At 37.1% G+C, this 23,081-nt stretch overlaps 2 protein-coding genes across 5 annotated transcripts; both read right to left on the bottom strand.

Annotated features, from left to right (window-relative positions):
- Nucleotides 1-511: 511 nt before the first annotated feature.
- On the bottom strand, nucleotides 512-15,438 carry LOC307171921 (uncharacterized protein). Of its 3 annotated transcripts, none has more exons than XM_079893857.1 (25): nucleotides 15,173-15,438; nucleotides 12,648-12,717; nucleotides 12,473-12,538; nucleotides 11,258-11,532; nucleotides 11,117-11,170; nucleotides 10,974-11,027; nucleotides 10,821-10,874; nucleotides 10,660-10,713; nucleotides 10,042-10,095; nucleotides 9,697-9,750; nucleotides 7,463-7,516; nucleotides 7,299-7,352; nucleotides 7,162-7,206; nucleotides 6,871-6,924; nucleotides 6,350-6,403; nucleotides 5,795-5,848; nucleotides 5,122-5,193; nucleotides 5,000-5,035; nucleotides 4,817-4,861; nucleotides 4,699-4,731; nucleotides 3,939-4,085; nucleotides 3,659-3,835; nucleotides 3,491-3,581; nucleotides 3,326-3,403; nucleotides 512-1,985 (listed from the first exon to the last, which is right to left on the bottom strand). In XM_079893857.1, the coding sequence occupies exons 1-25, from the start codon at nucleotides 15,191-15,193 to the stop codon at nucleotides 1,783-1,785; spliced, it is 1,953 nt and encodes a 650-aa protein (XP_079749983.1). In that variant the 5' UTR covers nucleotides 15,194-15,438; the 3' UTR covers nucleotides 512-1,782. The 3 variants fall into 3 exon arrangements, with proteins under 3 accessions (XP_079749983.1, XP_079749982.1, XP_079749984.1); XM_079893856.1 differs by having other exon boundaries at nucleotides 12,473-12,541; XM_079893858.1 differs by lacking the exon at nucleotides 15,173-15,438 and adding an exon at nucleotides 13,026-13,083.
- A 529-nt stretch (nucleotides 15,439-15,967) lies between these two features.
- On the bottom strand, nucleotides 15,968-21,024 carry snrnp48 (small nuclear ribonucleoprotein 48 (U11/U12)). Of its 2 annotated transcripts, none has more exons than XM_079893870.1 (9): nucleotides 20,782-21,018; nucleotides 19,975-20,082; nucleotides 18,934-18,994; nucleotides 18,749-18,829; nucleotides 17,955-18,137; nucleotides 17,089-17,210; nucleotides 16,802-16,902; nucleotides 16,552-16,701; nucleotides 15,968-16,372 (listed from the first exon to the last, which is right to left on the bottom strand). In XM_079893870.1, the coding sequence occupies exons 1-9, from the start codon at nucleotides 20,929-20,931 to the stop codon at nucleotides 16,309-16,311; spliced, it is 1,020 nt and encodes a 339-aa protein (XP_079749996.1). In that variant the 5' UTR covers nucleotides 20,932-21,018; the 3' UTR covers nucleotides 15,968-16,308. The 2 variants fall into 2 exon arrangements, with proteins under 2 accessions (XP_079749996.1, XP_079749995.1); XM_079893869.1 differs by having other exon boundaries at nucleotides 16,214-16,372; nucleotides 16,814-16,902; nucleotides 20,782-21,024.
- Between the last annotated feature and the right edge of the window lie 2,057 nt (nucleotides 21,025-23,081).

Raw genomic sequence — 23,081 nt, forward strand, 5'->3', positions numbered from 1 at the left:
CGGCGTTCTTCTTCCACGAGGGGTTTTGGCGTCACACCTTTTGTTTCCAGGCGGAATGTTAAAGAACGCGACACATGCCTCCCGGACATCCTGTAGAATTCAACCAATCAGACCACGACTTCGAAACTTCAAAAGTGTTTCCAGAAAAGTGTCATATGCATTCAGCCAACAGTTGTGGGCGTCACGTCACGTCACGTCTGAGGCTGAGACTAGGGTCGCTTAGGCAGCCCTAAATTTAACAAGACATTTTCTTCACACAAAATAAGTTGCAGTCTGACATGTTTTTCCGCCAACTTTTGATTGACCGGATATAACCGGGCGATACCAATTATTGGCCGATACATCGGTGCATCCCTAATAGGAATAGTACATCAACTTTATATACGGTTTGTCTAGGGTTATAGTTAACTAAAACTGAAACCATTAAAACAAAAAATTGTTACTTGAAATAAAATAAAAAAAATACACATTTCATTTCAGCTAGTTGCCAAGTTAACATTTCTCATTCTCAAGTTTAACTTGATGTACTAAAATAAAATAATTAAAAACAACATATTTAAGTACTACTTAGTTATAAATGTGTACATAAAAGTTTAAGTGTAAATGGAGACACATGAAAACACTTGCTTTGGGTTTGATGTCTCCCCAAGGTGCAAAATTATATATTATGCTGCCCATAAAAAATTGCACGGCATTATACTGTATTAAACTATTTTTGTATTTTCTTTGCTACATTTCTACCTCTGATGATTGTATGTTTTACTGCTAGTCGTGTTTTTTGTTGATGTTTTTTTTTAATAAATGCTGCTTGTTTTAAAAACTTGTTTTAAACTGAAAATTTATTTAAATGTTTTTGTGTTTAAAGTGTACAAATAATATTTAAGGCCACTGTAGTAAAAACAGGACCTTAAGAACCAATACTACTTTATGTACCAAAAAAAACCAAAAAAAACATGGACTGCAAAAACATTAACGTAAGATAAAGCATTTTCCTAAATAGATTTTACAGTCATTCAAAAATGTTTGATAATGACCTGAACACAGATCAGAAAATGTTGTGGTTACACTATAGTCATGACACACAATCATACACAGTTTACAAAAAATGTATCTTTAATTCAACTTAATGCATCAAAAGGGAAATAAATATTTCCCTGAAACTACTGGGCAAAAGAACTGCATTGTCTCTAAATAATTTAAGGCTTGTTTTTAGAGAAAATAAAACATGATATTTCAGGACACAGAAGATGTATAATTAAGATGCTTTACACAATTATTTACATGTCTGTACTGTTTACATAATGAAACCAAAACATTGTTGATGAATGAAAGCAAAAGTGCAGGCAGTATTCATTTGTGTAGTTTCATTTGACGCCTTCAAAGAATCAAATTAGTAAAACAAAAACCGTAGAGACTTGGGGCCTCATTTATAAAACGTGCGTACGCACAGATTTAATCTTCGAGTGCGTGTACGCTAAAATCCACGCCAACGTTCATTTATATAGTAACGGTCTTTGACCGGAAAAGTGCTTAGCGCTACGTCAGGGTCTGAGCAGACGTCAGAGAACTCTTTTTGTCTAAATCACACGTACGCACTTTTGAGAAATGATCGTAAGATCAAATGTAGGACGGTTTCTACGCAACATTTTATAAATGAGACTCTTGATCTCCAGGTTTTGACTCCAGTCTGTCTTGACTCCAGTCTGCACCCAACAGCACAATATTCATGGTCTCTGCTAGAAAGGCCCTTCTGTCCCAGGTCAATCACAATCCTCCCTGTTCTCAGGCCTGGCTGAGGGGCCCTTTGACCAGTCCCATCTCTTTGCGCACTACAGGTGCATGAATGCTGCAGTCTCGCGCCTCGCACACGCCAGGTATTCCTGCATCACCAGCCATGCCAGGCTGACCCACACGCCCAGGAAACCCACGAGGTCCTTGTGGGCCCTCAATGCCATCTTTAGGTTCTGCTGGATGGCCTGGCAGTCCTGGGGAGATACACCAGAGTTACTGTAACTACATCCAATCCACAGTTATTGAGGGAGATTTCAGACCTTTAGATCGTTTAAGGAACAATGTTTCTGTTTACTTTTACAAGGCAACATTTCAAAGAGTACCAAAGTGTACGTAACACCAATGAGCCAAAGCATTATGACCACCTGTCTAATCATGCTGGTCCTTCGTGTCCCAACAGAACAGAGCAGATTCGCCGAACCATGGATTCTACTAGACCTCTGAAGGTGTCCTGTGGTATCTGGCATCAAGACATTAGCAACAGATCCTTCAAGTCCCGTAAGTTGTGAGGTGGAGCTGCAGTGGATCGGACTTGATGCTTCAGCACATCCTAAAGATGCTCAATCAGATTGAGATTTGGGGGAATTTGGAGGCCAGGGAAACACCTTGAACTCATGTTCCTCAAGCCATTCCTGTACAATGTGGAAGGGTGCATTATTCTGATGAAAGAGGCTATTGCAATCAGGGAATACCACTGCCATAAAGGAATGTACCTAAGTTAACAACATTCAGATAGGTGGCAAGTGTCATATTGATGTCCACATGAATGGCTGGACCCACGGTTACCTGGCAGAACATTGCCCAGAGCACCCACCACTTCACCCACCAACTGTCATCTTCCCGCATCTTGTCCAGTTCCAACACTTGTGGACCCATTGTAGGGGCTTTCCCTCGGACCAGTCTGCTGCTATGCAGCACCATATGCAACACCATATGCGCCCAACACCCTGTTGCCGGTTTGTGGTTTGTCCCTCTGGACCACTGTTGGTAAATTCTCACCACTGCTGACCGGGAGCAACCCACAGGCCTTGCCGTTTCAGAGATGCTCTGACCCATTCGTCTGGCCATAACATTTTGGCCCTTGTCAAAGTCTCTCAGGTCTTTACTCCTGCCCATTTCTCCTGTCTCCATCACCATCTTATCAACCCAGACCTTGATCAGCATTGTTCGCTTCACCTGTGTGAGTGGTCATAATGTTTTTGGCTTTTCAGTGTATATACATTGGTCCTTCAGGTCGGATTGCTTTCTCAGCACAACCAAACTGCTCCAGAGTTTTCAACAAAACCACTGACACTTGTTTTGCCCCCAGTTTGGCTAGCCTTTTATGAACATACCAATCACACTCGAATCAACACCAATAGTTCTGAGATCCCCTGAACAAGGTGGTCTAAAGTAAACCTGCCTTATTTGGTGCGGATCCGAGCGTGATTGCTGTATTCATATACACCTATATGAACTGAACCAAGGGTGAAAACGCCCAGTCTCCAAAACAAACCTTCTAAGTGAACCAAGTGTGAAAACTCCCCAAAATTACCTCTGAGGCCTTGGTGACCATCATGCCCAGGAAGACCTTTGCCAGCATCACCACTCTGTCCTTTCTGACCTTTTGTACCTTTAGAAAAACACAGTGAGCTCATCTGTTTGCATAAACAGCTTTTTTGTTAAGTTAAAACTTTTAATAGTTATGTCAGCACAGTACCTCTGTTCCCTGGAGCTCCTTTCTGGCCCTCTAGACCTTTCATGCCTTGGGGGCCTCTTTCTCCTTTAGCACCTGCCTTTCCTGCTTTACCCTGAATGAAATACACTGTGTTAAAAAGTAAGAGTGCTTTTATATGACAGGTTTGTGGCAACTCATATATTAGCTCACTGTTTTTCCTGAACTTCCTGGGGGTCCTGTGACACCTGGGGGTCCGATGAGGGTACGGTTGTTGATGGGACAGCCCTGTACGCATTTGGCACGTATAGATGCAGCATACTGGGAGATCTGAGCAGTAACCACACCTTGACACAGCTGCAATATCTGCTCATCCGTCAGTCCTGGACCCTGCACAGAGCGAGTTGTACAGATGTTTTCTGCGTTCTGGCCTAAAACTCGTTCATACACCCAAAATTTATTTAATTCTCATAAAAATCACGATGATACTCACATGTTCACCTGGCTCTCCTTTCGGCCCAGTCTGTCCTTTCCCTCCCTGGTCTCCGCTAGGTCCTCCTTCTCCTCTGGGTCCTGGAAGACCTGGAGGTCCAATAGGACCAACAAGCCCATCGCGGCCAAAACGACCCTTCACTCCACGCTACACATAAAAATAAACTTTTACTTGTGATAAACAACAGGATTTATTTTGACTTTTTACTACAATAAATTGATCAAAAGTGACACTAAAATTGTGACAAAAAAAATCGATTTAAAATAAGTTCTATTATTTTGAACTTTCTATTCATCAAAGAATCCTGAGAAAAAAATGTATCATGTTTCCGCAAAAATGTGAACCTACTGTTTTCAACATTGATATAATAGGAAATGTTTCTTTAGCACAAAATCAGCATATTAGAATGATTTCTGAAGGATCATGTAACACTGAAGACTGGAGTAATGATTTTGTATAAATTACATTTTAAAACAAAAAACAGTTATTTTAAATTGTATTAACATTTCACACTATTACTGTTTTATAAGAACATTTCAAAAACATGATATAAAATTATATATATTTAAAACATTTTAAAACTATTATTATTCTTGGAATTTTTGTCTTTTATTAACTAGGACAATGAAAAGTGAGAAGAAATACTGTGGAGAAACAGTGTAGTCCGGATTCAAACCTGCATCCTTGTATGTCATGAGCTTGTGGACTACCACTGTTCCACGGCTCTGACGTAAAATAGATTCACTCAATGATGACAAACCTGGCCTTTGTCACCACGAGATCCAGCGTCTCCCTAAAACAATGACGAAATTGTGGTTAAAATAAAAAACTGTGGCTAGTGTAATGGAAACAGGAAGAGGAACTGTGATGGCTGGTACCTTATCTGCTTTAGCACCCTTCCCTCCTTTTCGTCCTTGTGTCCCCTGAGAGAGTCATGAATTCAATAAATTCAATTCATACAACCAAATAGATCATTTTAATGGTGACACCATCATTTTATCTAATGCCTATAAAAAGGTTGTGGCTAATATTATACTGATGTAAAATGCTTTTTATATTACCTTCTCACCATCTGGGCCTGTTTCCCCTTTGGAACCCTGTAGATTAGAACAACAAACTAAGCATTTGATTAATAGACAGGTTAATAAATAAACAAAAAATTGAACTAAAATTAGTTGCATACTGTGGGACCAGACAAGCCTTTTGGCCCAGGTTTCCCCGGAACTCCTGCATCCCCACTGTCTCCTTGTGGACCCTATCGAAAGAGAAAGTCAAATAAAATCTCAAACTTTTCTCTTTTTCATGTTGGGGGGTGGGGGGGGGGATCAAGGTGGGTCTTCTTGATATTGCAAAACAGTATTGAGCAATGCTTACAGTTCTGCTTGAAGAATAATTGTGTTAGTCACATATACTGTAAATAAGTAATCTTTTATTGCCTTTTATGGTTTAGACTACACTATGTATAGTACTGTACAATCTCATTTCCTTTAGGGAGAACATTTTTAGGGGAAATCCGGACGCCTACACTGCAAATGTAATGAATCTGCTGAAAGGTAAAAATAGAACCTAGTTTCACTTTCGGTCTCGTGAATATTAAATACCCCACCATTCAGGGACATTCCCCGCTGGATCACTGTTAAACCAATAGTAACAAGATAATCTAGCAGATTTCTGGTGATTTCCAACTTCCAACAATATGGTGTTCTCCCACAGAATAATAATGTGGCTTTTGTTTTGATCTAGAAGAGATCACATGTCAGTCAACAGATTAACCTTGTGTGGTTTATGATTGTGTCACGTGCATTTGCAATATTTGAGAAATATTATCGCCACAAAGGGCCAAAATTCTATCTTACCACACTTCCTACTCTTCCAGGTGGCCCCCTCAGACCACGATCACCTTTCAAACCCTGAGGAAAAGAGGAAGATGGAAATTTAGAAACTTTTTTGAAAAAATTCCTTATTCTTTACAAAGAAATGGCAAGTGGATTGTGGAAACTGAATTCTCATAATCTTTGATTTGTCAGATTTATTTATAACTATATATATATATAGTGTGTGTGTGTGTGTGTGTGTGGACATGTTTTTCTACACCGGTGGGGACTTAAACCTGAATGCACACAGACTCATGGGGACTCGTGTCACCGTGGGGACCTAAACTGAGGTCCCCATGGGTACAAAAGCTTATAAATCATACAGAATTAGTTTTTTTGAAAATGTAAAAATGCAGAATGTCTCCTGTGATGGGTAGGTTTAGGGATAGGGGCAGTGTAAGGGGATAGAATGTACAGTTTGTACAGTATAAAAACCATTACGTCTATGGAGAGTCCTCACAAAGATAGTGCACCAGACATGTGTGTGTGTGTGTGTGTGTGTGTGTATGTGTGTGTGTATATTGTATTTTCTCTTACCTTGGGTCCAAAAGACCCTGGCACCCCCTCAACTCCTGGAACACCCAGAGGACCCTGGAAGATATATTATTATTATTATTATTATTATTAGGAGCCAAGTGTTGGTCAGTTTTTATGCGCTCATAAATATAAATGTCTATAACTCCTAAACGAAATGAGACATTTTCATCACATTTGGTACGCTTATGTATGAAGGCACTCTTGGTGGCACTATAATTGAACAAAACATGAAATTGGCTCTAACTACAGTACCGTTGGTCTGATTGACTTCAAAATTGACATGCAGTGTCTTTGTCTCAGTTGCTATCATAGTCCATTATGACATTGGTGTGCCAATGTGAAAAACTTGGCCGTCATTTTAATTACAAAATGACAAAAAAAGATCCAAATCTGTAAATGCAATGATTGTAAAATTGCTGATTGCAGCTATATTTATTAATATTAGTTCAGAAAAAGAATACTTCAGGAAGTTTTTTCCATATTGACAATGGCTCTTGGATCAGTAACAGTTTGCTACTCACATCCTCTCCTGGCTCCCCGTCACTTCCTGGCAAGCCACCGGTACCTTTAGCACCCTGAAGATGATAGCAGATGGAAAGAGAAATGCTTCTACTGTAATACCAAAAGTCAGTCACCAAGTGCTAATTCAAGGAAAAGCTTTTAGTTGGAATTGTCAAATTATGAAGTGTTTACTTATAGAACATTGTGAGTATATGTGCAAACCTAGACAAGACAAGGGATAATTCCACTGAGCTAATCTCTCTCATAGTTACTGTCTGATAACCATCATAAGCCTTTTTATGAAAACAAACCTTTGGTCCTGTCTCCCCACGGTCTCCGGGAACTCCTGTATAACCCTTATAACATGATGAAAAATAGTGGTATATTGAGATTACAACAGGGATTTTTTTAAATGTGAGAAAGAGAAAGGTTGTGAGTATTTTGTCACCAAGTAACCCTGCTCTCCACGGTCTCCTGAGAATCCAGGTGCTCCAAACTGACCCTGATGACGCAAAGAGGAAATGGAGGTTTAGTCAGCAGCAATAATTATAGGTGTAATAAAGTGTGTCAAACTAATGACTAGTCTATATGCCCATAAGTCTTGGTATCAACCTTCTGTCCCTGTCGTCCCTCAGGACCCTGTTTTCCTGTTTTACCAATGGAACCCTGTTGAGAGATGGAGAGACTCAATACAAGTCTGGACACATCAAAACTCAACTGGAAATGTATTAGTTCTGTTACATGAGAAGCTGACAATAAAGATGGACTTGTTGTATTAAATATCAATGTTTTCAATCGGGGTGCCAAACTCAGTTCCTGGAGAGCCACAGTCCTGTAGAGTTTAGTCCCAAATCTGCTCCAACACACATACCTGCAGTTTTCAAATATTCATGAAGGACTTGATTAGTTGCATTTGTTCAGGATTGAAGCTGAGTTTTGTACTCCAGTATAGCATGACAGACTGCTTGAAAGGTCATGTCAACTACCCACATATACTGTAGTTCCACAGTTGATATACCAATTGCAAAAAAATAGTTAAGAAAAATAAAACCACAGACAAACAAACCGAACGGAAAAACTCCCCCACACGCCCCAAGGGAAATGAAACTCATGACATATGACATTTAACCAGAATAGGGAAGCACATCCATTTGACTTAACAGCATATAAAAATAAGTGTAATTGTAGCATAACCTTTGTGAAGGGACTGTCCCCCTAGAGCAGTGGTGCATTTTTTACAAAGACAAAGTTTTTCTAACCCTATTAAATGTAGCATGTTTTGTCAAATTCTGAAATTGAATTATTGAATTATTAATATAATAAATAAAGCAATACATTTAACTAAATCAATCATTTCAATCAAATGAAGTGCCATATTTGCACTGCAGTGGCTCAGGATGCATCTAGATGCATTTGCACACTGTTTAATGCCCTTAAATAGGGCACTATTTGAGAGGACAGCCATTTGTAGAGGTGTCCGAAACCATAGTGGACGTTATCAAGTGCACTCAATCAATTCCACAATGCACCGCAATAACGAGTGTACATATATGCTCACTGGCCAAAGAATACCCACAATGCACTGTGAGAGTGGCGTGCAGAATGAATTCTCGCAACTGACTAGAAGATGGCGTCTGCAGTTTAATAATCCATCCATCCATTTTCCAAACCACTGGTCCAATGCGGCTACAGCGCAACATCATACAGGTATAACTGCCTTTTTAATTGATTATTAAATTGTTTAATTCAAGTTTATACATAGTTTGTTCAAGATAAATCTTTTCATCTTACTACAGGAGCTGCCAGTTTGCTAAGTTTGAAATGATTATTAAACAGTAAGCAGAAACTATGCAAAAGCGGCAGCCCTTCCGGCACACTTACAGACAGTGTCCGAATTCACTCACTCATTTATTAACTCCTTCAAGTGAACTATATGACTATACATGTCTTAATGAGTAAGTCATCGAGTCATTCATTCGAAGCAAGTGGCTATATTTATGAATGAGTCATTGAATCATTGACCCGATTCATTCAAACCCACATATTCATTCTCTAATGAAACACTGCTGTGTGTTGGAGATGCACAAAAGTTCTGCTGTGGCTTTCATTGGAACTATTATTTCATTGCAAAACAGAGGAAACAATATTGACAATACTGTTTACAATGTACGTCACTTAATATTACATTTTTGTTCGTTGAAATGTATAAAATCAATGTCACATTTGCAATTGTGTGGATATTTGGGAAGAAAATGCATTTATGCTTGTATAATATATTATCAACATTATAAAACAAGAATTCACACAGGTATGTTTTTCTATCGAAGAGAGTTGGAGTCTTAAGTCAGTAAGTTTTGAAAGCAAAATATGAGGTAATTTGATTGGATGTCATGTTTTTGACCTTTTACGGTACTACCAATTACCCACTTTTACACTAGATGTGGCATTTTGCATGTTAGAAATACATGCTTGGTTTTAATGTTATTTTAAGGTTGGGCAGAATTAAATGAAAGGAAAAACTCCACCTTTTGTTTGCGTACCCCCTCTGTCACCTCACGTACCCTAGTTTTGAAACGACTACCCTGAGAAACTTTCATTTACTCCAATTTGTAGCTTGAAATCAGATAAAATAATCAAAATAAATAAATACAAAAAGTGAAAAATGTTTTTTAAAATTCCTTGTAAATATGCTAATCTTTCTGCAGAGTTCTGAAGATGCAAATTCCATGTGGACCTGTTGACATGCTTCTTACAGGCCTTGAACCAGCAACCTTCTGCTCACCTTCTGGTCACTACATTTCAGCAAGTACACCATATAACATTTGTAAAAGAGTAAAGTGACCTACCTTAACACCTTTACCTCCTGGTTTTCCAGATTTACCTTTTGGGCCAACAAGACCCTGTAGTCAGTCAGAAAAATATTATCTCTGATTAAATTCATAGAGAAATATGGGATTTTGTTAGGAATCTAATATATGATAACAAGATGTGTTAGCTTTGTGTTGGCTGTGCTTTGACATATAAAATGGAGGACTAGACCATCTCAGCTGTGTGATCTCCCTATATATTCAGTTGTTATCATTATCACTATCAGCTATGTGATGATCACTGACTGAAATAAAAAATATTTGAAGTAATCTGGAGAGGAAACCCTGATTGTGATGTTTTAGTGAAGATGCTATGTTGCTCACAGTCTTTCCAGGGAGACCCACTCCTCCACGAGGACCCTCTATTCCGAAATTACCCTGGAAGGCACAAATAAACTCAATTTCAAACTCAATTTCAATCACAAGTCATAATATCTAAATAATATAATAATGTCTATAATAACTAAATGAAATAATAATTTAAATAAGAATAAAAAAACAAACCTAAATTGGCCTAACTTATATATAAATCATTTTAAACATCTAACAAATGTTCTAACCAACACTTTTTAGTTTACTTAACTTGTCTTAATTGTAACTTAATTGTAAAATTCTAGCAATCTGTACTATTTGCATACTATGCCTTTGTTATTTAGAAAACCCATGTTAAGATACATTTCATAGTCAAGAGACATTGCAAATTAAATTGTCAAATTAAGCCAGAAATTAGTAAAACTGGGAAATTTCTTAAAGTCCCCCTGTGGTGAAAATCAAAATTTTAATGTTGTTTATATTTCTATGTGGTGTTTTTAATATGCTCATTAGTCAACACTATTGCTGAGGATTATCTCTTTAAAACTGCAGACAAAATAATTTGCTTCTGAAATTTGAGACAATGCATTTCCACAGGTTCTCTACTTATTCCTTTTTACAGTGCATTACCTTGAATCCAGATAGTCCAGTTTCACCTGGGTCCCCTGGTAACCCGGGAAGGCCCTATGAAGAAGAGCAAGAAAACTACATATCAGAGACTCTTCCGTAATTAGCAATTAAACACAAAATAATGTAGGTAATAGTAAAGTTTTCCAAAAGTCTTGGCTCACAATTGCACCAAAGAAACCAGATGCACCATCCTCTCCATCAGGCCCAGAGTCACCCTAAGCATAAGGCAAATAACATTAAGGTAAACCAGTTCTTTGAAAACCTCGTGGTATGAACAGGATGCAGATTCAATAAGTGTTCTCTGTGTCACTCACCTCAGAACCAGTGTCTCCTCCTCTTCCTCTTACTCCTTTGGTTCCTTTGTAACCCTTATAAGATGACATCCAGTTTGGTCGCTTACACTTTCACACTAGTTACATAACACTACGAACATTAAAATCTGATGTTTTGCTCTTACCTCCCTTCCTTGGACCCCAGGTAACCCCTGTTTGCCTTGAAGACCCCTAGAACCCTATAAGCGAACATAATCAAATTGAAGAATGCATTATACTTTAAAAGACAGCGAACTATAACATTTAAAGACATGGCAATAATCAACCTTGGGTCCAGCGAAGCCACCAAATCCCGGCTGTCCTGCTTCACAGTCGCATTCAGTGGGTCTCTCCTGCCCCAGCTCAGCGTCTCCTCCATATGGCACCTGTGTTATTAAGGTTTTATCCTCTTTGGCATAATCAAAAGATTCCACGACTGTGGCATACGGGTATGTTTCCTCAGTGATCATGGTGACCACGGTGGCTTCAGGGGCATAGGGGTCGAAGCCAGATGCTGAGTGCTCGCCTTCATTGCTGCGTTTGGACTCTGCAGGATACTTAACTGAGGAAGCAGAGAAAAGACACTGAGGCACTCATTGCTCCTGACTGCAGTCTGCTGGATATATTGATATAAAACACATTATGGTGACTAATAGTCTAAAATGTATATAAAATGTTTTTATCTAATTTAATTTAAACACTACAATAAGGTTTTAGTAAACTACATTAGTTACCATGAACTAACAATGAAAAAATACTTCTAAAGCATTAATTAATCTTGGTTAAAGTTAATTTAAACATATAACAGATGTACTGGTCATTGTTAGTTAATGATAGTTAATACAATCATTAACTCATGGACTTATTGTAAAGGTTTACCATTATATACAGTATATTATTATTATAATAATACACTCTAAAAAATGCTGGGTTGTTTCAACCCATGTTTTGGTCAAATATAATATAATATAATATAATATAATATAATATAATATAATATAATATAATATAATATAATATAATATAATTCAGAATACGAAACATTTCATTGTTGAAATTTCAGGTTAACTACAAGAGAAAAATGTATATGTAAATTAATGAGAAAAATGTGTGTATAAATGTGAGAATCTATTGTGGAAATGTCCAAGTATATGTTGCTAAAGAAAAAGACAAATTATTTATAATAAGTTATATTGTATTTATATTGCATAAATAAAGCATATTTTTTGCTTTAAATAACAATACAGCTATGATGTACCAGTTTGAGAGATTTGTGAATTGTGACCAATTATGAAATGTATTGCTTTTAATAAATAAAAACTCCAGTAATTAATGTTCAACTTACAGAAGAAGGTTGAACGTTGTTGAAACGTGAATATCGAAATAAAATTAGAAAATACAGCACAGCTACTGAGGTTTCATTTTGGGTGGTTCTTTATTTAAATTTTTTTTTTTTTTTTTTGTAGTAGTAGTAGTAGTATGAACAGTAACATCTTATTTACCACTGTCAGTGTATCCAGAATGTCCGTCATATCGGTCGACTAAGGAGCCTTCATACATGTGTTCTTCTCCTGTGGTTGTAAAAGAGAGAGAAAATAATCTGCCATTTTAATGTTTTATTGGCTATTTATACATAGTTATACAGATGTAAGCATGTTGGTGGTGATGTTGTCTCACCTGATTGTAGACCAGAATAATCTTGCTGGGCCTGAGTGTGCAGGACACACAACAGGAACACAGCCAATACCTGACAATACACCAACAAATCAAACAAATGCATAGGAACAGGTTACAGTAACACATCATGGTGGCAAATCTAAAGAATATGGTTTATTGAAAAAATATAATAACAATGTATTTACAAAAGGATGAATTCTTTAGTGTACAATGTAGTGTTACAAAAGGATTTACAAACTTCATTAAAAATACTGATCATCTATTTACACAGAACAATGATTTTACAATGAAAAATGTCTTTTTAGTTGTAATTTGACCAAACTGGGGGTTTTCAAGTGGTGTTTCCACTTTGCTAATAGGAATTTTAATTTACATTACTTCGGTTCACTTTTGTCCTTTTGCTGGAACAAATGGATATATGCAGTAACTGAAGCTGATCGTTAAAGGCCTCTGTGCTTAAATTACCCCTCTTCCTGTTTTGCACTTCCTCATGTGACTAGCTCAAATGTCACTAATGAGGTCATGGAACATGTTTAAAAACAATAAATAATAATAATAAATGATTTAATGATTTTAAATAAATCAAGACCAACTTATCAACTGTGCATAGAAAAAAAAACAGTTTATCAGTTATTTAAAATTACACCAAATTATTTTGTTTCTTATCTTTTCCCCACCAAATAATCGTAGTTATTAAACCATGCAGACAGAATCGTTTAAAAAAAAAAAAAAGTGGAGGAAAATGGCTAAGGATTGATGTGAGATCCCTCAAATAAACAAACAGCATCGGGGTATATTTTAGTAAGAGCTCAAATGATGTTGTTATCTTAACTCCCTCTAGTGGTCATTGTTAAACAGAGTAGCACATGTTCAAAACTCCCTAGAAAATCAACTCACAAAATTACCAGAAAAGTACAGACATGAAATTGATATCTAGATTTGTACCACATGTTAGACCTGTCAGTATAAGTTTAAAAGATATTTTTTGTCAGTTGCATGCTCAAGTAATAGCTGTTTAGAGAGTAAAATATTTAGCCAAGAACATAAAGTACATGTAAATGTAAAATTGATGGTCTGTGTGTGATTTCAATCAGGTCCTCTAGAATGCTGCACTGCATTAAAGTTCTCATGCTGCTCTCACATTCCAGTACAGTCTGTAAAATCTCTCTCTCTCTCTCTCTCTCTCTCTCTCTCTCTCTCTCTCTCTCATCTCAAGGCATACTGTACACAGAATGTGACCTTTGACCTTTCCAACAAATACAAAATGCTTATGTAAAGAGTCAACTGACTTTTTTCAGGTCACTTGTTAAATGGCAGATAGCCAACGAGATTAAGTTACAGGCAAAATTGTAAAGTTTATAAGCTTAATTTTACACACCCTTTTAAAAGTTGGGTTTTCAGTTTATTATGTTTTTTATTCAGCAAGAACACATGAAATTGATCAAAATGAACAGTAAATATATATTTAATATTCAAAAAGAATTTTTTCCTAATAGTTGCTGTTCTTTTTAACCTTCTAATCATCAAATAATACTGAAAAAAGCAATATCATATTAAGCTGCACAACTGTTTTCAACATTGATAATGATAAAAAATAAAAATAATTAAATAGTTCTTGAGCACCAAATCAGCATATTAGAATGGATTATTTTGAATGGTAGTGTATATTCAACTCATTTGACCTCACATTAACCCAGGGACTAAATGCAATATTTTTTCTTTTGAGAATTACATTTTTTTCCTATAAAAGAAAAAAAAAAGGCTCATCAGTTTTAAAAAGATGCATTTTCGGTCTAATTTGCATATTGGTCTAATTTCTTCTAATTCTCCAAAACCTGAAAGGGTGACGTAGCAGAGCTAATGGCTCATAGGGCTGAAACATTGGGTTCCTCACCAACTCACAGGCCCTCTGGGACAGAGAGGTGCTTTACGGATGATACGCGCACGTTTTCATCAGCCCCACAAGCTTAAAATCTGGAACTGGCCTTTAACTACTACTACACAATTGTACTAAAATCTACTACTACACAATTGTACTAAAATCAGAGTATTAATGTAACATGATTTATACTGGTCTAATTGACCATGTAACCAAAATAATAGGTTGTTCATGACACACATTAAGGAATATAAAACAAACTATACATTTCGTAAAGACCCACACAAGTTTCTGTAGCCTGTGATATCTCCATTCACTTGATACCATTTGACAGTCTTAGATAAACATAAGCACACTATGCCTGATAGTTAGATTATAACAAAAAAACGTAAAATGGACTTATCAACGGTCCATAGGATGAAAGCATCGTCAAAATGAATTCTCCTCAGCGACCCACAATTTGTTTGTTTTTTCTAAAACTGTCCTTGAAACCAACCAATATGAACCTGACAACAAAACTACCAATGCATATGATCTGAACATCTGAATAAGCATAAAGAAAGCTTATGAGAAATCTACTTTGAGTATGATTCCCCTCTGAATTCCCCCAACATTTTAGTAAGCTTTCCCCCATCCTGCATCTTACCTTCACCCTGGAGTCTCCCATGGTTTCCAGGTGCTTTACGGGCACAGAGCTCTGATCCCTTGGATTATCTCAGTCAAGGGCTTTTTAGAGAACGCAGAGAGCACTGTTTCAATGAGGAGCTGCAGTGGTCCTCAAAGCATTCTCCCTCCTTGCCTGCGATGCTGAGACAGATGAACAGACCTCCTGGTCCCTCACCAGAATCTCCCAGGCTCCCAACTCTCCTCATCTGGGTGAGAAATACCTGAGCCTTCCCCAAACAAACACACTCCTCCACTGCACAGAGAGAAGTGAGGAATCAAGGCACTGTAAAAAGAATCTTCCTATCAGAGACATCACTATTCTTTACTCTATAACATGAATTATTTAGAATTTATTACATTCAATTTTGATGTAATATACATGGTTCACTACTATAATCAGTAAAGCTGAATTGCAAGCTGTGACTTTGGGATTTTTAATGACCTTTTGACCTCCTTGGAAAAATGTGCCATTGATGTAACAGATTTCTCAAAGTTCGTATCGGGTGGTTATTGTCTTTTAACAACAGAAAGTGGGGCTGGAAATATCCAATGAACAGCTAAAGGTTGAATAAAAAGCAGGTTAAAACAAATTAGGAAGATCGTGTGCACCAACTTAGTAAAAATGCAGAGCTTTCTTGGATTGCACAGCTACATCACTCACAATTTTCTATTTATCAAAGAATCCTGAAAAACATGCATCACAGTTACCATAAAAATATTAAGGTTTCTTGAGCACTAAATCAGCATTTTCGAATAATTTCTGAAGGATACTGAAGACTGGAGTAATGGCTTTAATTACAGGAATAAATTACATTTTAAAATATAATTGAAATTATAATAATATTTTGCAATATTATGGTTTTACTGTATTTTTGATCAAATAAAAGCAGCCTTGGTGAACAAGAGATTTCTTTTCAAAAATTAATAAAATAAATGTACAGACCTCAAACTTTTGAACGATAGTGTATATGAAGATCTATCATGGCATGGACGTTAAAAATGCAGGAAATGCACATAAACAAATATTTGATACATTTTTATTCACGTTTTATTGTAGCATATCATCCAACTAAAAACATTAAAGAGAACAATACAGATAAGAAAATAACTAAAATTTCAAGATTTATTTTTCTTCTTCTTTTTCTTGTGATGTCTCTCCACATCCGGAGAGTGTGAATCTCTGAGGACAAAACAAAAGGTGCGAATAATATAGTCAGTCCATCACAAACTTTGAGTTTGTATCCATGCTGAACTTTTAAAATACACAACAAGAACTTCAGAATGATGGACTGATGGATAAGTTAAGTTCTGATTAGTATTCAGATACTTTCATGTTGTTTAGGTCAGTGTTAACATTACCTCTTGCGCTTCTGTTTTTTCTCTCGACTGCGCTTGTGACTGCGGCTGCGTTTGCGGTGCTGTTTATGCCCATGCTCATGCTCATCTCGGGAGCTGATACGAGACTCCCGTGACTCAACGGATGCGGAGCGGCCTTTCTCATATGACCCTCTGTAACCAAAAACCAACATAAAAAAATCAATATCAGTCAATCTGTGCTACTTCTGTCAGGGAGGAAAGAGATTTGGTGTGCTGAAATCAGACATGTGACCTGTGGGATGACTGCTGTGATGCTTTGGACTCCTCATCCTTCACTTCCTGCCAAATCCTGCCTAGTTCTTCAGAGTGGATGTCAATAACCTCGCGGATCACCTGGAAAAGGTAGGAAAGGGCATAAAATTATGCAGAATATTCTCGATGGCTCTCAAGCCATTCACTGTGAGAAGACAGTTTAAATTCAAAACGAAGGCAATTTACAGTGAGAACATGCATAGTGAAAAAGTGTTTTGTGGGTAAGTAGATTAACATCCCCCAAGAGCAAAAACTCAAATCACAGACCTCTGTGTAAGACTTCTTGGTGATGTGAACGTTTTTCGCTCTGTAAGACTGTCTGCGCCTCCTGTAGTCCCTCATCTCAGCCAAGACCTCCAGATGAGACTTCGGCCCACTCTGTTTATCTCCTATAGAATGGATTTCAGACAAAACATCATTCTTTACTTTATGAAGTAATTGGTACTCAGTATAGTGAAATTATATGTGAGGTAAAAAAAAAAAAAACACAGAAAAAATAGAAGTTATATGGACTTGGTACTGAAGCCTTTAAAAGTGGAGGCAATCATGAGATTTTCTCCAAGTTTGGAGCAACTTAGGTCTTATGCGAATCAGCTGCAGTTGGGCCCTGTGATGCAGCTCCACCTCAGGGCTCAGTGGGCTCCATGGTGTAGCTCTGACTTAGGGCTGAGTAGGTCTTGTGGTGCAGCTCCACCTCTGGGTTCAGTGAGGCCCAGCCCAATATTACTCTGTTATGACATCTTTACAGATACTATGTATTTGCTGGCTGTCATTTTATAGGTAACTGCCATTATTAATCATACTGAGAATTTATTCTATGAAATGCTTAAACTTACACAGAAGCTTCTGAGATTTGGTTGAATAGACCTTCAATGGAGGGACAGAAATCTCAGATTTTTTTTATTTTATTTTAAATATCTTCATTTGTGTTCTGATGATGAATGAAAGTGTTATGGGTTTGAAATGAAATGAGGATGATGACAGAACTTTCATTTATTAAGTGAATTAACCCTTTAAAATAAATGTGTAAATGTGTGACCTTGAATATGTGAAAATGAAGCCCAGAGACAAATATTTCCCCTTAATTTGACTCAGGATCAATGGTGATATAATGGGTCTGTGAATTCAAGTACCTTTTTTAAGCTTTGCAACAAGGTCTACATAAAGATCCTCGTTGTTGGATTCTCTCTTTGCACTCTGCTGACTGGCTTCTTGTAACACATGATCATGGACGGCCAATCGTTCTGCCACAGTGAGGTCACATAATGCGCGCTTATGATTCTGAGGTATGCCAGGGAGATCTGTAGATGTGCCACCTGCAAAAAAAAAATAAAACAGATTTTACACAAAAATCACAATTATTAGTAAATGGTTAAAACAAATAACATATTGATTCTGAAGATTCATAATCAAAGTGTGTTTATTTCAGGGAAGTGTTTCCGAATAACATTTTAAATGACCAGTCTGCAAAAAGGAAATCCAGTGCAGAACTAGCGAGTCAGAAAAACACTCCCAACACGTAATGGGACAAATAGACCTATAGATTTCTGCATTTCTTGGTCTTATGTCATTTATGAATGTTTAACTAATGTGTACCTGAGTGAAATAAATTAAAATCTTCTATCAAGCAATATTAAGGACCAAGCCTTTAAAAGGATATTGAGCCAAAGGATACAGCAAGTATGAGTGGAAAATTGTCTAGACCAGACTTCCTTTAATACTCACCCCTGTTAATGGGGAAAAACAAAACAAAGAACACAGATAAATGTTGAAAATATTTGGAAAAATAAATAAAGACATGGATATCATTAATACACTCATTCTGTCACACACAATTTTAAATGTGCTATATTGCTTATTATCCTGATAAGTGCTGAAATGACCAAATCACTGTCTAGAGAAAGGAGATGGCTATCTAAACACTTACTTTGTGTGTTGATTCCTGTCGAGCTCACGCAAGGAGCATTTTCCCGGGTCTGCAGAATTACTTGGTGAAATGTGTCAACATCTGAAAGTGATATCAGTCAACATCACACAACTTCACAGCCTTGCAAAGCTCTTTAAAAACCTTAAAATTGAATAGTATGTCTCACACAAAGTCAAAAAACTCACCCATGGTAATGGACGGAATGTTAGCTTTCTCATAGTACACTGAAGGATCAAACATTTCAGCCTGAAAACAAATGACAGGAAAAAAACCCACCATCAAATTTCATGTTCATATTTTCCAATATGAGATTAAAGGAGTCATAACCTGCAAATTTCACTTTTCCACGAGAATCAATGTATGTTATGATTGCATAATGATTATACACTGGCCGGGAAGCCGATATTTAAAAGTGAAGCGTTTGTTTACCTCAGGGTTTGTAAAATAGCCCACGTGCACGCGCACTAAAAAACGAGATTTTGATTTCAGCCCCGTCTTGACGTCAAGACGGGGCAGGATATACCATATATGGACACCGCAGCAGGAAGCCCGCCCTTCCCCTCTCCCCCTCATATTCAGTTCAGTCGCGAAAGATGGAGAAACCGAGTGCACACGTGAGTTGCTCTGTGGTTGACTGCCAGAAACAACATGCGAATGTGTTTTCTATACCAAAAACGGACCAAACTATCAGGGACCAGTGGATAAAATTCATTTTTAATGACGCTGTCCCAGCAACACTTTCAACTGGCTTATTGTTCGGTGTCTGCGCTAAACATTTTACGCCGGAATCATTCACAAATTTGGGCCAATATCAGGCGAAGTTGGCCACGAAGCTCCGTTTGAAAAAAGGTGCCATTCCAACCATCCGGGACTTGCCTGAAATTGAAACGGTAAGACTGTTTTTATTGCTCTACTGTGTGTAACAAACAGCAGCTAACTACTAATGCGGCTATTGTATGTAACGTTAGCTTCAAGGTAAACACGGGGAATGGACTCTACGTCCACGACAGCCAAAACATCGCATCAGATCTCGCGAGACAATAATGCCTTCAGAAATAAAGGTTTTAGGAGCTCTGTTTTTATTTTTTTTCCACTTTTATTTTTTAGAAGGGCATGAAAGACTATAATACAGCAGTAGGTATCCAAATTAAGACTAGGTTATGACTCCTTTAAGTCAATCACAAGACTTTTTGCTGACGCGGTACTTAATGTGGTTCATTATTCACCTGCTCTTCTTTAGAGTATCCCAGCTGACTGAGCTGACAGGCGGCTTTGTGTTTCTCCATCCTGTCCCGCGGTACAGTGTGGTTTGGATTGAATGGACACACTTCCATCTGGTAATCAGAAGACAATACAGGTATTTAAAAAAACGATTTAAGCCCAAGAGAGGTAAAGCAGTTGCCAAAGAGTAAATACAGATTTACAAAATGTTACCATAGTAACCACCATACTCTCTGTCTGTATCTATATATTAAACTATATGAAGTATTACATGGATAGTTCACCCAAAAATGTAAATTCTGTCATTATTTACTCACCCTCAAGTTGTTCCAAACCTGTATGAATTTATTTCTTCTGCTGAACACAAAAGAAGATATTTTGAAGAATGTCAGTAACCAAACACTTGATGGGGCCCCATTGAGTTTTTTTTTTTTTCATACTATGGAAGTCAATGGGGCCCATCAAATGTTTGGTTATCCATATTCTTCAAAACATCTTCTTTTGTGTTCAGCGGAAGAAAGAAATTCATACATGTTTGGAACAATTTGAGGGTGAATAAATGATAGCAGAATTTACATTTTTAGGTGAACTATCCCTCTAAGAATGAAGTTTTTTTTTTAAATAAAGACTTTAATAGACCAAATAGTTTGTTAATTTGCATTAATAGAAATGACAGTAGTGTGTGGTATTTTTGGTACTATGGTAAGTGGATATAAACTAGATACAGGGTCATTAACACAAAGGCTACAAAGTATCACATATCCATTCACTGCATTCTCTTTATAGTTTTGTGTTTGGCAATTGACGTTTACCTGAACTGCATGTGTATCTAATTCCTGACTCCATTCCAGCGAGTCAAACAAATCCCTGAGTTCGGCTTGACAACTCTCTGTGAAGTCTGTGAGCTCCTGCAAACGCTGCATGCGCTCCTGGAGACCCAAAGAAAACGTTGTTTCACACATTTTACATCAGGAACGATCGAAAACAAGCTTCTTGCTTTACGATTGTTGTCTACGCGAGTGTTTGTTGGCGCTTGAAAATGACGTAAGCACGACGTAGCCTCGAACTGTTGTTGCCACAACCGGGAAAAAAACCCCACTACTGCGCGTTCGTGCAAAAAAAAAAAAAAAAAAAAAACTAAAATGATTGACTGTTGGGTGGGAAATGTCTTTTTCTAAACAAGTTACCTAAATACAATTATAAAAAATGCGTTGTAGGCTATTTAACACCGAGTGTACCAAATCTGATGAAATTAAAACATTTTCTGAAATGTTTGAAAAACGTTTTGGGAGAATAGTTTTGAAAATTCAGCACTTGCTTGTGGAATAGTACCTAGGTGAACATTACATAGGTTGCAGATTATGATGCCATAAATTACATTAATTCTCGTCTGAGTAGGCCTACATGTTCTTGGTGTGTGTGTGTGTGTGTGACGTACAGGTTTATTAGGCTACAAGGATAGAAAAACCTGAGATCACCTATATCTTGAGGACCAGTCAACGGTTCCCACGAGGGAAATGTAGCCTATTTTTTATTTTATTTTTAATGTGAAAATGCAGAAAGTTTTATGTGATGGGTAGGTTTAGTGGTAGGGTTAGTAAGGGAATAGAAAATACAGTTTGTACAGTATAACAATTATTACATCAACGGAAAATCCCCACAAATACACCAAAACCTATTATGTGTGAGTGTGTGTGTGTGGCATAATAATTGGCATAATTGTCTGTATGACAATTGTATGTAATTTTTTGTTGGTTGTTGTATGTTTTCTTTCTAATGGACATTGAGTCTGGAAATCAAGTTGAATTGAATTGAATTGAAAGGATAGAATACAGTTTGAACAGTATAACAATCATCATGTGTGTGTATGTGTGTTCATTCTGTTTCAATTTCTTCAAGATCACCAGATGGCAGCACATCTTCATTTAGTGAACAAACACGTTTCACATTATTTTACCACGTTATATTGGAAACAGGCTCAATTATCAAAATGATCAGACTGCCTACGGGTTTAGTCCAAAATAACTCTCGATAAAGCCTTTTGTTTTATCATTAATATGACTCACTTTATAAAATAAGAAAAAAGCGTGGCATCAACGCATTCTTCATTCTGAGAATATGTGACAGTGAATCATAGTTTTCCTCTATTCACTGGATGTATTTTCCTTTGAAGGACTTCAAATCAAACAGCATTTCAACTTAATTATGCCAAACCGAATGAATCACTGAGTTTCTTTTTTTGAAATAAACCTTGAGACCAACATGTGACAATTAAAAGTAACTTGAAAGATTTCTAATTTAGTCAGTCAGTCAGATGCTTGACATGTTTTAGACATTACAACACCTGACTGCATATTAACAATGATGAGCCAAAAGTGAAAAGTTCCTTTGTTTTTCTATAGGCTATATAGAGATGTTGGCATGGTAATAATGGTATGCTCTCATTTTACGGGCCATCTGTGGATGAGTTTTTCTGTTTCCATATTCACTTCATAACCAGTGTGGGCGTTCTGCCCTGATGCCATGCTAACGCATAATTGACGATACTAGTAGAGTTTCGCTGCTCCCACGCAAAACCAGGTTATCTCTGACGTCTGCTGGCTGAGCACTAACACCTGCATTAAGAATACCCGGGGAGGAAAAGATAATTGGTATCTTGAAAAATTCAAACATCTAAAATACAGTGCAGAACCTTGAGTCTATGTTGGCAGAAATACGTCTGAAAAACATGTTTTAAATGTCACATTGCAATGTTTCCAATGATATGCTTTATATTTAGCCTTTTAAAACATATTTGTCTTCTTTTCTATTTTCAGGACATTTGTAAGTCTTGCCTCTATAATGCACTGTATGATGGCATTTAGCCTACTCATGTGTAGGGCCTGCGTCATGAGTCATGACACCTTATGTTTTTACATTACTTTAACTCAATCCAAACTGGAAGATTCACTCAAAGTCAGTTACAAATAAAGTCTGAAATGAAATTTGATATCACAGAAAATGAATTTGGTATCACTTTATTTTAATGTTTCCTTTTGGACATTCTGTTATAAGAAACTTGCAGCTACAAGTCAACTTACTCTTAGAGTATTGTCTGCTTAATATCTGCTAA

This window comes from Squalius cephalus (assembly GCF_949319135.1).
Source record: "Squalius cephalus genome assembly, chromosome: 15".
NCBI lineage: Eukaryota > Metazoa > Chordata > Actinopteri > Cypriniformes > Leuciscidae > Squalius > Squalius cephalus.